At 38.9% G+C, this 15,001-nt stretch overlaps 1 protein-coding gene across 1 annotated transcript in view; it reads left to right on the top strand.

Moving 5' to 3' along the window:
• Positions 1-15,001, top strand: part of XPO4 (exportin 4) — an 82,361-nt gene that overhangs the window by 12,284 nt on the left and 55,076 nt on the right. The window contains exons 2-4 of the mRNA XM_051626407.1: positions 11,340-11,445; positions 13,605-13,746; positions 14,016-14,154. Coding sequence (XP_051482367.1) covers positions 11,340-11,445; positions 13,605-13,746; positions 14,016-14,154 — 387 coding nt within the window. The remainder of the gene's footprint in view (positions 1-11,339; positions 11,446-13,604; positions 13,747-14,015; positions 14,155-15,001) is intronic.

Here is a 15,001-nt window from a genome sequence, read left to right as displayed (position 1 = left end):
ACCAACCACCTCCACATTTTCCATGTGCCTTAGTAGAGGCTTCAGGACGATCTGCTCCATGATCTTGCTGGGCACAGAGGTGAGACTACTGGCCTGTAGTACCCTGGGTCTTCTTCCCTTTTTTTAAATGTGGTTTATGTTTCCCCTTTTCCAGTCTTTCACAGCTGTTCTTCCCTGACTTAAACTTTGTCTTGGAATTCACTGTCACAGTCCTGATTGGTTTTGTTAAAGCTCTGCCTGTACTAGAAATGGACAATGTTGAGATGAGCAGCTTGAATCTTGTGGTTGAATTGCAATTGTGATTTCAAGGACTGTGGATGGACTAGGGTTCTGTCTCTTTCTGCAAATCCAGGACCTGTCATGGGGATAGTCCACACTGTAGTGGAGGCTGTGATGGGTGTTGATGCTGAGACTCCTCTGCTTCACATGCTCTGGGGTAACAGACTCAGGGCTTGAACTTGGGACCCATTTATCTTTCACACCTGCTTGCAGGCAAAAAGGAAGGACCTGTAGTTGGTAGAGCTTGAGGGAAGACTTTGGTTAGTTTCTACCAACCTTTCTCCTCCTTGTTGCAGGCTGAGGAGGACAAGTTCACTCCAGCTCTGGGAGGACAGTCAGAGGAAGGATTTGGGAGAGCAGGACTAGTGGCTAATGCAAGTGCAGCTGTAGTAAGGGCATTTTACGGCTTTTTGTCCTTTTTACGGTTCATATTCTACTACAGTAGTGATGTTTAATTCCTGCTGAAGTCAAAGCAAGCCGATTTTCTTTGTTAACATTAAATGGTTTTGAAATATTTGGAATAATGAAGTTTTACGTAGCTATTCTGTGTAGTTATGATGTTTTTCTTATTTGTGTCCCCTTTACAGAGTTGCATCTTGACTGAGCTTTCTCATGTCTGCATGGGTTGACTTCTTGTTGCTTTGTAGGACCTTGCTGGCTTCAAGGGACTGTGCATGGATTTTGCCCATCATCACCTGCCAGGCTCTTTACAGAAATTACTTTGCTAAACAGAACTGCACCTTGCTTGTGCTTTGAAACATTACAACAGGGAATGTGGAGATTAGGAAATAACGATTTATGTAAGGGTCTGAACTGTAACCTTGTGTCAGCAAGCATCCTCTGGCTGTCCACAACAAGACTACTGTAAGCTAAATATCATATTTAGGACAGGCCTCAGATTTATCTGTTGTCAGTGTGCTTAAGCTGAGGTCCTAACTGCAGGTATGGAAGAAACAGTAACAAATAGGTATAAAGCAGGCACTTAATTTTCTAAATAGTTTTGTGTTGACTGCTGTGTTACACTGTATCCTGGTTTTCATTTCCTAAGCTTACAGAAGTGAAATAGAATTGAGATTTACACTAAGTTTTCTTGAAACCCATTTGAAACATTTTCTTGACCCAGAGGTTATAAAGAAAGCATTAAGATTTAAAAAAACAGATTTTCATCATAGTGTTTGTAAAGTGTGTGAAAACTGTATGTGCTGCTGTTGTGATTATATGGGGCTCTGAGAGTTTGGTCTAGCACTGAGAAGCTTAAACTTCTACCTCCTGGGATATGCAGAATTTCCCATGCAGAATTCAGTCACTTTTCCAAATTCTGTTGGAGCAATCCTCCATAGTGTGGATGGAGTCTGGGCCTGATCCTGTTCACCTAATGCTTTCAGAAGGTTGGCATGATTTAATGTACTGTTAGCTTAGTTGGGTTTGTGGATTTTCTTACTGAGCAGTGTTCACAGTGGCTCTGCCTTCATCATCTTTGATTCTTTTCTCTTGCTCCTCTATGATCTTGCTACTTTGAACAAAGACTCCACCTTCCTCCTTTTTGCCTTTCAAGTCCTACCCACTCTTCTGTACTTCTTGGATACCTGTTTTGATGCTGAGAAGCAGACATGAACAGTGGAAGTGGTGTCCTCATGCACTGAGGGCAGTTCCTCTGCAGACTGGCTACCATGAGTCATGTATCTGAAGTCTATTTTGTACATAAATGAATGGTAATTTCAATGGAGAAACCTGCAATAGTCCGTATTTGAGGGTCAAATTGTTAGTAGTGAAGTAAAATATCCGTCGTTCTTGTTGCTTATCTTGGAGAGGAAGTTTTATCTTGGAAAACATTTTGATACTGATGGTAGTGATTTACTTTGGCTCTCTAGTCAATTAATGTATTCATAAAGTGTATATAAGATCATTTCAAAACTGAGAGTACGTCTTACCACAAACCACAATTTATCTCCTGTTTTACTTGCAGAAGGCTTCATAAAGTACTTAAACTCCAAAATACAAAGCAAAATCTGATATGAAGAAATAAATCTTTTTTTTTCTGTGTTAGATCTCTGCATGAAAGCAAGACATGAGCAAGCAGATGCGTAGGAGGCAATTCCTCCAGCAGTCATGCATTTGCTACAAATATATACAAAAAAATACTGAGCACTCTAAGGTTTAAATAATTAAAATCATAATTATTTTTGTGAAAAACAATTGCTGTAAAAATCACAGGTTTTGTTAAGGAAGTCTTAAATCTTTACCACATTGTCTCAGTTACAGGTCTGGTCAGAAGCCATCCATTGCATCTTTCTTGCCAATCTTCAAAAATAATCTTGAGGAGCTTTTAAATTGAAGATGAGCTCCTGCTGTAATTTAAATTATTATTCCAAAAAGCAGATGCAAAGGAACATAGTTGAAGTTGTTTATTATATTATCTAGGTTTCCTGTAGTAACTTAGTTACTGCTCAATGCTCTTGCAGTTAGTTGTGTAATGACAGATCTGAATTGGACAGGAGAAGCTGCTGTCAATACCAGTTGTTTAAACTGCCTTCTGGCCTGGTGCCCGAGGCAGGAACGTCTCATTCACTTGTGAAGCAGCTGCTGAATGTTGGGGAGCTGAGCATCTTCATGGAGGCTCAACTGCTGGCTGGTGGCATCTGCTAAATGAGTGGATCTGACATCCCTGTGCTGTTAGATATCGATGTCTGGTAGAGAAGTAGGGTGAATAGCTGGGAACAGAAGTGTCTATCCAGTTCTTTGTGTATCTGATCTCTTTTCATATGTATTTTAATAAGGCAAGTAACAGTTACAGAATGTGCAGTGATATGCTGTAGGAAAATATGTATTTAAAACTCTTGAAAAGCCTTACTGGTAAAAGTGGGATGGAAACTGGTTATGGCTTGACAACACAGAATCAGGGTGTGGGGCAAGTTATTGGCAAATACATGGTGACTTTAGCTGGAGTCTTATGAACAGGGCGTCTGATATTTGCAACCCATTGGCTGCCTTTTACCTTCATTGCTTGGCAGTCTTGGGGCATGTTGCTTAACATGACTTTGGTAGAGTTAAACTTGGAATCTATTTATTTTGAGAATATATTCTTTTGTGTAACTCACTGAGATAGGAGAACTGTGCTGGGGAGCATTTCTCTTAAGGTGTTTTGTTATTTAAGATATAGAAATCGGATTTAGGGGGTTTTGAGCATCTTAGTAGAAGAGTAGAGTAAGTTAAAATTTCACTACTTTTTATTATTTAGGTATGTTGCAGGTATGATTGCTGCATGGGCACAGTAATATATTTAGCTGTCCTAAATGCAGCATATGCACTAGTTAAAAATTACTGCTTGCCTTTCTGTATAATGATTTTTGTCCTTTTTTTCTCTTTTCTCTTCTATTTTTACCCATACTCCTCAGCTATGTTATTACTATCACATGCTGTTCCCTTGCACATGGTTCTCAATTACACTCATGATCTTTCTCCTTTGCATATGCCTCACTGTTACTTGGCTTCCCTGCCTGCAGGGACATGTTGATGAGCCATCTGGGCCTCCTGTGCTCCTCCCTTCTTGGAGCATGTCTTGCCTGATGGTGACTGTCAGCAAGGTCCAGTCCCAGCAGTGCCATTACCGTCTGTGGTGGCTTTTGCTTATCCTTGTGTATTAATAGAGATTCAGTCTCTTTACTCTGATCTGTGTTAGACTTCCAGGATCTCTGCAGCATGGAGTCTAGACACCCTTCTGAAGAACAGCTAATTAATGTGTTTAATTGGTTTTCCATAAGCCGATAACAGCACACAGACCAGAGGTCCGGAACAGTTTTGTTTTACCTCTTGTCTGCAGGGAAGGAAACATTCCCCTACATGTTTACGAATGCTCAGTTTGGAGAGTTTGTGGTGAATTTTATGAAGTCACACTTCAGCTGAAGTCTCAGATTTTTATTTCTATCCTTGTCAAGTTTGTAATGTGCTTTACTCGCAGACATAAACATTGCCTTTGGCAAGAAAGTTCCTTCTTGTCTTTAGTTCTAGCAGATACAAGCAACTTGATATTTTTTTTAAACCCAAGAAATTTCTCTTAGTAGGCATGTTTGCCTTTCCATAATCCTACTAATGTTTAGGCTGTACTGTTCATAGGGGACCTTTTTTTGTAGGTAGGAGTACTGTGGGTGTCAACTTTAAAACACTCCAGTGCGCTCTCTCTGTGTTCTCTTAAGCAGCAAAATGTGGAGGAGTGGGTGACTGTTCTTTGTGATATGTTAATTTGCAGATTTCCCTCAGTGTAATTTTAGAAAGACAGTGAGTATGGTTGATTCAGTGCTGTCTTGCCATAGCAAAAGCCTGTGAAAAAAACAGAATTTGTCTCTAGCAAACTTTCTGTCTGCAAGGAATTAATGCTGTTCATCTTATCCTTAATTGTGTTTGTACAAAATCATGGGCAGGAATTTTCCTGGTAAAAGTATGATGCAGAGATAGCAGTGCAGACTGATAACTAAATCATACTTAGACAAAAAACTATTCCATTATTAATTTTAATAATAATGTTGTCTCTTGAATGTTAGAAGTTGTTAATTCTAGAATACTGTTACTGTTCACAAGTGATTTGATAAGTAATATTCTCTGGCATCTAAAATTGTTAATAAAACAATGTCACTTTTAACATAGGATCAAAAAATGCTGCATTTTGTGTCTGTGATGATCAACATGAAACTGCCTGAACAGAATCATTTGAAGGGGGAGAATTCTTTACTTTTTTCAAAAAAGTATCAAGTGTTTTCAGAAATAAAGGAAGGAGCTGAAAAAGCAGACACCACTTCAAATGTGGATGTGGTGTTACTTCTTCAGCCTATTATTGGCAAATACATGGTGACTTCAACTTGAGTCTTCCAGAGAGAGCATCTGATAGTTGCAGCTTGTTGGCTGCCTTTCTCATGCTCTGTTACCTTTATTGCTTGACAGTGTCCATCATGACAAATTGTAGTTATACATATATTTTAAAGGTATGTTACTGAGGTAGGAAATGCTTGTACTCAGCATGTTGTTCTGCATACGTATGTGTAGCTTCATATCCTCAGTCTGCATTTAACTACTTCTATTTAAAACAAACCCCCCAGGTCCCTTGTTTTTACCCCTTATTTTTTCCATGTATACTTTTACCTTTCTGAGTCATGTGGGTATTTTCCAAATGACAATTGGTCTATCTCTTTCTCATATCTACTTTCCTGTTCTGAGTGTCACTGAATTAGTATTTTAAATTATTTTTAATACCTCTTTATGTTAATCAGTTTCTGCCTAGATAACATACACCAAATTTTTAGCTTTTTTATTAGTTTCCAGTTGTACTGACCTTTCTTATAGTGTAAGTGAATAATATGGTATCATTTAAATTTGTGGTGTACCATCAAGGGAGGAGCAGAAAAAAAATTTTCAAAGTTAAAAACGAGAAGCATGTGTTATATAGAAACAAAGATGGGTTATTTTGGATAGAAAAAAAGTAAGTGGCAGTGTATAAACGGAATTAAATTGTGCTGCTGTATCAGGTGCTGCTCGTCATGTTCCCATAGTACAAAAGGATTGTTCCAGGCAATAAGAATGGGAAAGGTAGTTAAAAACTTACCAGTACTCCTGTGGCTGTTGAGGACCCTGTGCTGCTTGGAGTGTTTAATACTGTTAATTCGTTACATTTGTGACTTCAGCATTTTTCAGATCAGTGGATTGCTTATACTAAGACTGCTGGGGGTGGACAGGTGTTATGAAAAATGTTGGGACACACCTAATTTGCTAGGAGGGAGAAGGATGCTGGAGCTTCTTCTGTGATACTCCTTCTGGTAACATTCTTGTAGTGGTGAGAACAGGGAAAAGCAGGATTTAAAGGGGTTGTGCTGACCTCAAACTCATAGAGGTAATTTTATGTCTGATGGAAAGCTGAATCCAGTTTTGTTTTTATCAGGTTACACACTGGAAAGAAAAGTAATTGCATGGAAGTTAGATTTAGTTTTTTAGTAAAGTATCTAGTCTAATAGTCAAGGAAGGCAAAACCCGACTTGGGATTAATTCTACACAACAGGTCCTGTCCTTTAAAATAATTGTCATTGCTGTAACAGCCATGTAAACTGAGATATGTTATCTCCTGACTGTGCTCTGATTTTATTGTGTTTTTTAATGCAAAAAAAAGTGAAAAATCAAATGCAGGGTGATAGGTGAGACTTTGAAAAGAAACTATTAATCTAATCAAGGATATAAGATCCTAATCTCTCTCTCTCTTCTTACCACTGAAGATCACTGCCCAACTGTTGAAAGGGTTACCTGCATCTAAGGTGCAGACTGAGGGACATGCACTTGACAGAACTGATCTGTATGTACAGAAGGAGCTGTAGTAATTTTCTGTGCATCCAGTATTTGTAAAGAAAGTGGGAGCATGCTTACACTACACTAGAAAAATGTGTTTGTACTTATGATTTGGACAGCTTTTCTGTTTGGCCAATCTGTGCCAACGTGTTCCTTCAAACTGCATCTATCTCCCTTGTATCTCAAAATATTAAAAAGGTGCCAATGACTGAGAAGTCTGTCTTGTATTTACCATCTTATGGAGATTCTCAATCTCATGTATTTTTTTTTTTTCCCCAGTCGTCTCTTTTGACTGTGAGATGTTAAAGGTTTTTTCTACTTTTGACTTCACAGACTATTTTATCCTTAAGTTTAGTTTCTGTTATTTTCAAAAATATTTTTTCCACTAGCTCATTTACTGTTGATGGTTTGAGAAGAGCCATCACAACTATTTCTGTTCTGAGAAGGGAAGCAGAGATTGGATTTCCGATGTATCTTCCTTGAGCAGAAAAGCCATAGTAAACATCGTTCATAGCCACATGGAGGAAGCATGTGATTTCTGTAAACACATGCAGGACTGAAATCTTTTAATATATGCTCATTTGATTTGTTGCAATTTTGTTGTCAAGTACCTTTATTTGTCTTTCGTTCTTGTTTTGTTCAAGACCAGTGGTAGCAGGGCACAATGAAGTAGAACATTTTCAGTTTTGTTTTATTTTTTATAAGCTGGTTGACAAAAAGGGAAGGAATTAATTTTTTTATTAGTTGTCCAAGCTTTCAGATAAGTTATGGGGTCCTCACAGTATTAGTGTTAGTCTGCCAGTGTGTTTCTAGTCTTTATCAGTTTCCTCATTTCCTTGTATTAATAGTCACCATTGGAGTCAGTAGTGTCCTGTATCTTATCAGTTAGACACTGCTGTTGCTCTTCCTGTTCTGCATCCACACAACCTTGGTAGCTGAAAGGATTTTATTTATAATACTGTTTTATATAGGAACTCTGTTCTTATGGGGCACTATCTTGCTATACTAAAACCACAAAGATGATCCTTATCCTGGAGAAGTCTTTGTAGGTAATTTGTAAAAGAGAGCAGATGGATGTTAATGTTAACATCAGGCAGTACAGAGAGGAAAATGTTATGGCTGGCATTAGTTTCAACAAGCCAAAAGAGCATTACCACATTGATTTTTAATTCCCCATAAGCTGCACGGTAGAAAAGTGCTTGAAGGAGACAATTAGAAACAAAACAGTGAAAATGTAGGTATTTTGTGGGGACCTCCCAAGCTCAGTGGGTACTTGGGTTACATTTCTAACTCTGTTGTGCTGAGGGGTTACTGGGCACCAGCTTCCAGTGCCAATGTTCTTGTAATGTAAAATTTTCTACACAGAATATGGATGTGCTGAGCTTCCTTTTAAAGCCTTATATTATCTGGACTTTACTTTTAGTGTACAGATAACTACTGGTGGAACACAGTGAAGGCAGTAGACACTGGACTTTAAGCTCCCTCTGGTGGCTACATAGTACAGTTTAAAACTTACTTGTTGCACTTGTCTGGTCTGGACAATTTTGAGAATTAATAGTGTAACGTATTATAAAATTATTGTGATTTTTAAAATAAATACAAGAATATGATGTGCCATATGCCTTTTCAAGGTGCCAGAGGTCTTCTGTGATCAGATATCAGAGAAGTAGGAGAGAAAACCATGTTAAGTTAGGTCGCTTTTCTAACTACTGAAAGCATAAAGCAGCATTTCCCACAGAACTTTAATTCTGTCTTTTCATAACGGTGCTATAATTTCCTGCTGATGTCCCTGAAGTGCTCTTAAATATTGGAGAACACTGAAAACAGGTGTGATCTCTATATGGCAAATGCAAATGTGCTTTGTTAATGCAAAATCAGTTCAGGATCAGGTAGCCCTGATTTACGCTTATTGCTCTAAAAATGAGAATGTAAATGACCACAGACTTCCAAAATGTTATGCTTTGTCATACGCAAAGGGTGGCTTCCAACTTGGCTGTAGTTAGAGGGGCTTCATGAGACCGCAGAGCTGAGAGCTGCAAGGTCAGTACTGCTGAAAGGGCAACGTCACACCACTTCTTTTTCCCCGTGTTACGCTGGCTCTGGCGCTTGTATGACTTCTTGGTGCTTACTAAAGTAACAGAAGTGTGTTTGTTCCCCTTGGCCTCCCCTGCCTTTTTATTTTTTCTTCTCTCTCTTTTTTTTTTTTTTTTTGATGGGCAAGGGATAATGCAAGGAGGTAACAGACAACACAAGTGAGAGCAAGAAAAAAGTGGGACTTCTCTTTATGGTAGCAGTTATTAAAATAAGTCACTTGATTCTTAGTTCTCACAAAGCTTCATTGAGCAAAGCTTTGTGTTCCTTGAGGCTTCAGAGTATTCCTGTGGCATTGCACAGCTACAGAGGCTGTAGATTAAATGCACTTTAAATGGCAGTTGTGCTGAAAAAAGTACCCTGTGTCACCATCTGTTATGTCCCATGCTGTGCTGGCACAGACTTCTGGGCTGGCTTGTTGTGGATCAGGCTGGGGGACTGATCCAGATGAGAATAACCTTCCTTTGGTGGGATGCTTTTTGGTGATCACTTCCCCAGTCAGGGCATTTACAGAAATGCTTGCCCACACAATGGGAAAAAAGAGAGAGAGTTGTTTTTTGTTTGTTTATTTGCGATAGCACTGACTGGAGTGCATGTCAAGCTGTGGCTGTGTGGGTCATTTGTGTGTTTTTTATAACCTGCTCCAAATATTCTGGCATTTGGTACAGCTGGCTCTGTTGCAGTGAATGTAACTGGAGTCCACGCAGAGAAGCACTGTCCTTCCAACTGCAGAAAACGGGTGGTTGGGAACAGCTCCTGCTGGTGGCTGGCTGCATGCAGGAGCGATGAGGTTCTTGCACAGGACTGTCACATGCCCCAATTCAGTGAGGCTGCTTTGCAAGTTAAAATTTGCTTAAAAATTTTATTAAAAGTTTGGATTTTGGTGTTGAGTTAGAGTTCATGGAATCACAGAATATCAGGTTGGAAGGGATCTTAAGGATCACCTGGTTCAACCTTTCTTGGCAAAAGCACGGTATAGACAAGATGGCCTAGCTGAATCTTAAGTGTCCAATGTTGGAGAACCCACTCCTTCCCTGGGGGCATTATTCTAATGGCTGATAGTTCTTATGGTGAAAAATACTCCTCTTGTGTCCAAGAATCTCCCCAGGAGTAACTTGTACCCATTACCCCTCGTCTCTTCCCAGGACATTCATAATACCTGCTCAGGAGAAATTATGAGAGTCAGAAATTGGCTGTGTAAGAAGGTTCACAGCTGTGTATTAGGGCCCCTTTGATCTGAGGACCAAGCAGCCTCCTTTCCTCTGCTTCACTTAGTCCCATTATTGAGGAAATTACTGAGGAGCAGCAGCCTTAATCTGTGACGTTACTAGCTTATATTTGAATCTTCTGTTGTCTGTGTTTTGTCAAGGGTGAATTAAGTCAGATTTTATATATTTTATTTACTGGAATATATTTTTCTTAATTTAAATACCTTGGTCTTTATGGTCTTCATGCCTGTATTTCCAAAGCAGTGGGTGTAAATCAAAACCAAAAGGTATGTGGCACACACATTCTCCTCTGATTGCCAAGGATAGGACTCAGATTTGGAGTGTTAAAGTTCAGCTGAAGTTCAGTAACCTATTCTGTCACCTTGACCTGTTTCGGTAGTTTGTGTGCAGTTTTTCTGAGTGCACGTTCCTTTTTCAGAGGCGCATCAGTTCAGCTCATGCTGCCTTGTGCTCGGTCCCTGGTAAGAGTATCCCAAATAACAGAAATTGGAGAATAATAATGTCAAACACGCAGAGCAGCGTGGTGTTGTGAACAGCTGATGTTTTCTGCAGGGTTGTGTTTACCCTGTGGGGCAGTGGACAGGGTCCCAGTGTTGCTCCAAGAGATGAGGCTGCCGTGCAGGCCATTAGCTCTCACCTGCGCTCTGTAGCCAATATCCCAGCTCGCAATGGTCCAGGTTGCTGTGCAGTTTCATGCTTTACCTATAGTTGATATTCAGGTGGAAGCCACTGTGAAGCTGGCTTTCAGCAGTGGTGGAGCAGCAGGTGCTGCCTGAGCAGTTAAGGTGTCCATGGCTTAAGGTGATGGGTATATAAGGCATAGGCAGCTGGGGAGCAACTGTAGCCATCTCCAAACGAGTTGACCCCTCTCAAATTCAAGCCTGTGCTCTTTTTAAGATGTCAATTTTAATGTGAAACACTAGAGGGCAGTATGTTACTGCCTATATTTTACTTTCGATTACATCCATAGTAATGCTTTTTTAATACCTTGAATTTATTATATGATTCAATCTTTTAAAACAAACATAGGACTAAAGAAGAAGTAGTGCTTTGTTTACGTGGTTGTGAGTGTGTTTAGCAGCGTTTAGTGGTGTCCAGTGATATGATTTGAATAGAAAAAGATTGGGTTGAATTTAGATCTGACTTTCTTAAAAAGGCATCATTAGGAGCACGGTACTTAGAGTTACTCACTCTCTGCCTGATGTCTCAATTATTCACACTTACATGTGCACGATATAAATTACACAGTCGTATGTAAGAGGAGGCTGTGACTGAGTCAAAACAGGCAGTTTTACCAAGAGATTCTTGGTATTGATGTTTATCAGGTCAAATACGTGTAAGTTCATTTCAATGTTCATGTATGTTTACAGCTGAGAAAGGTTTTTAGCTCTTGGATAATTTCTTTTTTTCTTTCAGGCACCACCTTCTATGGTCAATAATGAACAACGCCAACATGCTGAGCACATATTCTTATCATTTAGAAAATCAAAATCACCATTTGCTGTGTGCAAACACATTTTGGGTAAGTATTAATAAAAGAGGTTAGGCATGTACCTGTTCTTAAAACTGGAACGGTGGTGGTGGTCTGCAGCTGAGAATTCTGCACATTAATTTTTATTTTGATGAGGGCAATTTTTGATGAAAGGTGAAGTCTGTTGCTGCCCTTTGGTTTTGGTTTTGGCAGCTTTAAAGCTTTAAGGTACAACTGCATATAGCTAAGCTCCTAAACTGATTTAACAGATAGAATTTTCATCTGCTACATGATTATTGTAGCACTGTCTAATCTGTGGAGGTTGTTGGACTGCCTGTAATGTGATTCCTTGGTGCTTCCCTTTAAATAAATCAGCAATACAATTTTATGTAGCTTTGCCAGATTTTGCACTGATGCTGAACATTTCCATGATAAGAGTTTTTCAGGTTTTATGTCATAGTGAGTTGCTGTTAACAGCTCAGCTGTTGTGTCAAGAAAAAAAGAAGTTAGGTATTGATTCAAAGTTTTGTGGGATTATACCTGTGGAGAAAGGAAAGAGATACGTAGGTATTGCCTTTTAGCAGAAATTTATTGGGTTCAAATGGAAATGATGTAAATATTGTTGTGTTACAAGTCCCTAAAGACAGATCTGTTTTCTCAGGCACTATAGAGATTTCTTAGAGTTTGGCAGCTAAATAATCTGAAAACTGCAGAGGCAGAGCAAGTGTCTTAAGATTCCTGCTCAGCACTGCTGTACTGACCAGATGGGAGTGCTGGAGGCAGGCAAAGGGGAAGTTTCAACAAAATCTGATCCTGGAACCTGGTGAGGATAATTGGGAAATTTGTGGAAAAGAACATATGCAAAAAAAACCAAAAAGCAACTTTTATTTCAAAGAATTTGCCAGAATAAACAGAATACTAGAATTATGTTTAAAATAGGATTATTGCCATACTTCATTAATTCCACACTATTTTTTTAACAATTATTTTTAAATTTACTGAGTTAGAGAAGTACAACTCATGAATATCGTGTTGTCAGTATTACAGGACTACTACTGTTTTGTTCAATTACACTGTGATATCTAGAGCAGGGGGTGGTTCATCTTATTCTTAAAGAATGGAATACAAATTAGCATTAATATTTAATTATCACTGCAGACATTTTTCCTTTTTTTTTTTACTTTCTGCAATCTGGCTAGTTGGAAGGAACGTGATGATCCTGGTTTTCACACCTTTTGGATGTCTAGAAATACTACATCCTTCAAGGGCTCATGTGTGATTGCCACTGAGGAACCAGCATGTTTCCACATGTGCCAGGTGTTTCCTGGCAGTGGCTTCTCCAATAGGCATTTGCAGTGCTCAGACCTGGGACTGAGAGACTTTTCCCAAAACTTTGTGCTTGTTGAGTAACTGTTTGTACAGTTTGGACAGAAAGAACAGCTGGTTAACACCCGGAGGTGAGAAGGGAGAGGTAGGGACTCTTAAATCAGGAACTAGGGAGGAAAACGAGCTGGGTTTCTCTTTAAATTTTACTTTGTAGTCAGCCTGTCACCTTTTTTCTGGTGTTGTTAGCACATCTACATACAAAGCAATTGATATTTAGACCAGGCTAATGATTCTTACACTTCTGTAGGAATTTACATTTTGGTTACAGCAATATAAATATGGAAGCTTGAACATAGTGTAGAAAACCTTAAATACAACAGTCTGTAAAACTTTTGCTTTGATAGTTAAAACACAAATGTTTTGGGATGTAAGTGGACATTCTTCTCTTCACCATTTAAAAAATAAATGTCATTTTATGCCCCATTGTTTCCGAAGGCAAGCACTTTGGAGGAGTCTTCAGTTCTGGCATGCCTATCAAATTATTTATAAATCTTAATGTATTGGGACTAAATCTGTATTTTTTGTTGTTGTTGCTCCACAGTTATGTTAGCTTTCTTATTCCTGATCTTTGGCTTTGTCTCCTGAAACAGCCAACTTTTCTTCCCCTGAGTTTCTGACTCAAATAATATTGGACAATTTGGACAATAACTGGGTTATTCCCCCACTTTTGAGGCATAAACTCTTTGTCTGATTTTATAGCAACAAAATTACACTTATTAATAAAATAATAGTAAATTCCATTCATTTTTTTTTCTTACTAATACATTCAGACAAGTACATGTATGCTTTCTGATGCTCTGAACTGCCTTTGTTTTTCCCCACAGAAACTAGTAAAGTGGACTATGTCCTTTTTCAAGCTGCTACGGCAATAATGGAATCAGTTGTAAGAGAATGGATTCTCTTGGAAAAAACTAGCATTGAATCACTGCGAACATTCCTTCTAACCTATGTCTTACAGAGGCCTAAGTAAGTATAGAAAAAAACCTCTGAAACGTGTAGGATGTTGCATAAAGTCTGGGTTATTCTTTTGTTTCCAAGGGTAGTGGTAGAAGACCCATTTCAACAATAATGTATCTTTCATTCTTAACACTTAGTTGACTTCTGTAGAGTTCTCAGCTTTCCCTTTTGAATTGACACAACATGTTAGAAAAAGAAATGAGCGAAAAGCTTTATTGAGCACTGACGTTCAACATTATTTGCAAATTTTCAAAATTACTTTTTGATGCTGTTTACAGCCTTCAAAAGTATGTTCGGGAGCAGATTCTACTGGCGGTAGCGGTGATAGTGAAACGGGGATCATTAGACAAATCAATTGACTGCAAAAGCATTTTCCATGAAGTCAGCCAGTTGATCAGCAGTGGTAACCCCACTGTGGTAAGTGTTTTGTTTTTTTCTTAGAATTTAAGGAATCTGTATCAGCAACATGAGTTAAATACTTGATGACTACAAAGTCTTGCATACTTACCTAGAAATTAAAATTAGTGATTAAATGGATAGCTATTCAAGCAATCCTTCAGCACATCTGAGATTTTTGTGTAAGAGTACTTTGGGACTAGTGATAGTATGTGTAGCTCTTCAGAGCACCATCATTTTTAGGGAAGGGGTTTCTCTGAATAGCTACTTTAAGTGCTATGGGCTTGGTGTTGTGGTTTGTTTGTTTGTTTCTCTGGGTTTCTTTAATAAAACAGCACCATCTCAAATGGATTTTCCATTAGCTGCCAGCTTCTCTACACACTGTTCCCCTTCCCTCTGTGCAGTCCTGCACCCTTCTGTGGCTCAGCTGTCAGAATGAGCTACCCAGCAAAGAGGCACAGGCCTCTGCTATTCTCTGGGAGACTGGTAGGTGGAGAGAAAGGGGTGTGAGGAAGCAAAACATGGAATGGAAATAGAAAACTTACTCTAGATTTAATGTCATACTACTAGGGGTGTTACCTTCCATACTGAGCTCAAAGTGGAAACAAGGTGTCCAATATCTATCTATGCATTTAGTGAAATTCCGTCTGCTATGCCAGAAGTTAAGTTTAGAATAGGTCATAATAGAGGCATGTAACTAGAGATTAAAGAGAGGTGATTTTTCTCCTATCAAATGCAAATTGAAGATTATATAGATTCCATAATGAAACTTTTAACTGAAGCTTTTCCCAAACTAAACAAACCTTGAGGGAACTGACTCATAACCTTGCTGAGCAGCAGCTGTACTAGATGTGAGCAGCAAATGTTT

This window comes from Apus apus, chromosome 1 (assembly GCF_020740795.1).
Source record: "Apus apus isolate bApuApu2 chromosome 1, bApuApu2.pri.cur, whole genome shotgun sequence".
Lineage (NCBI taxonomy): Eukaryota > Metazoa > Chordata > Aves > Apodiformes > Apodidae > Apus > Apus apus.
This window is presented reverse-complemented; position numbering and strand designations above follow the sequence as displayed.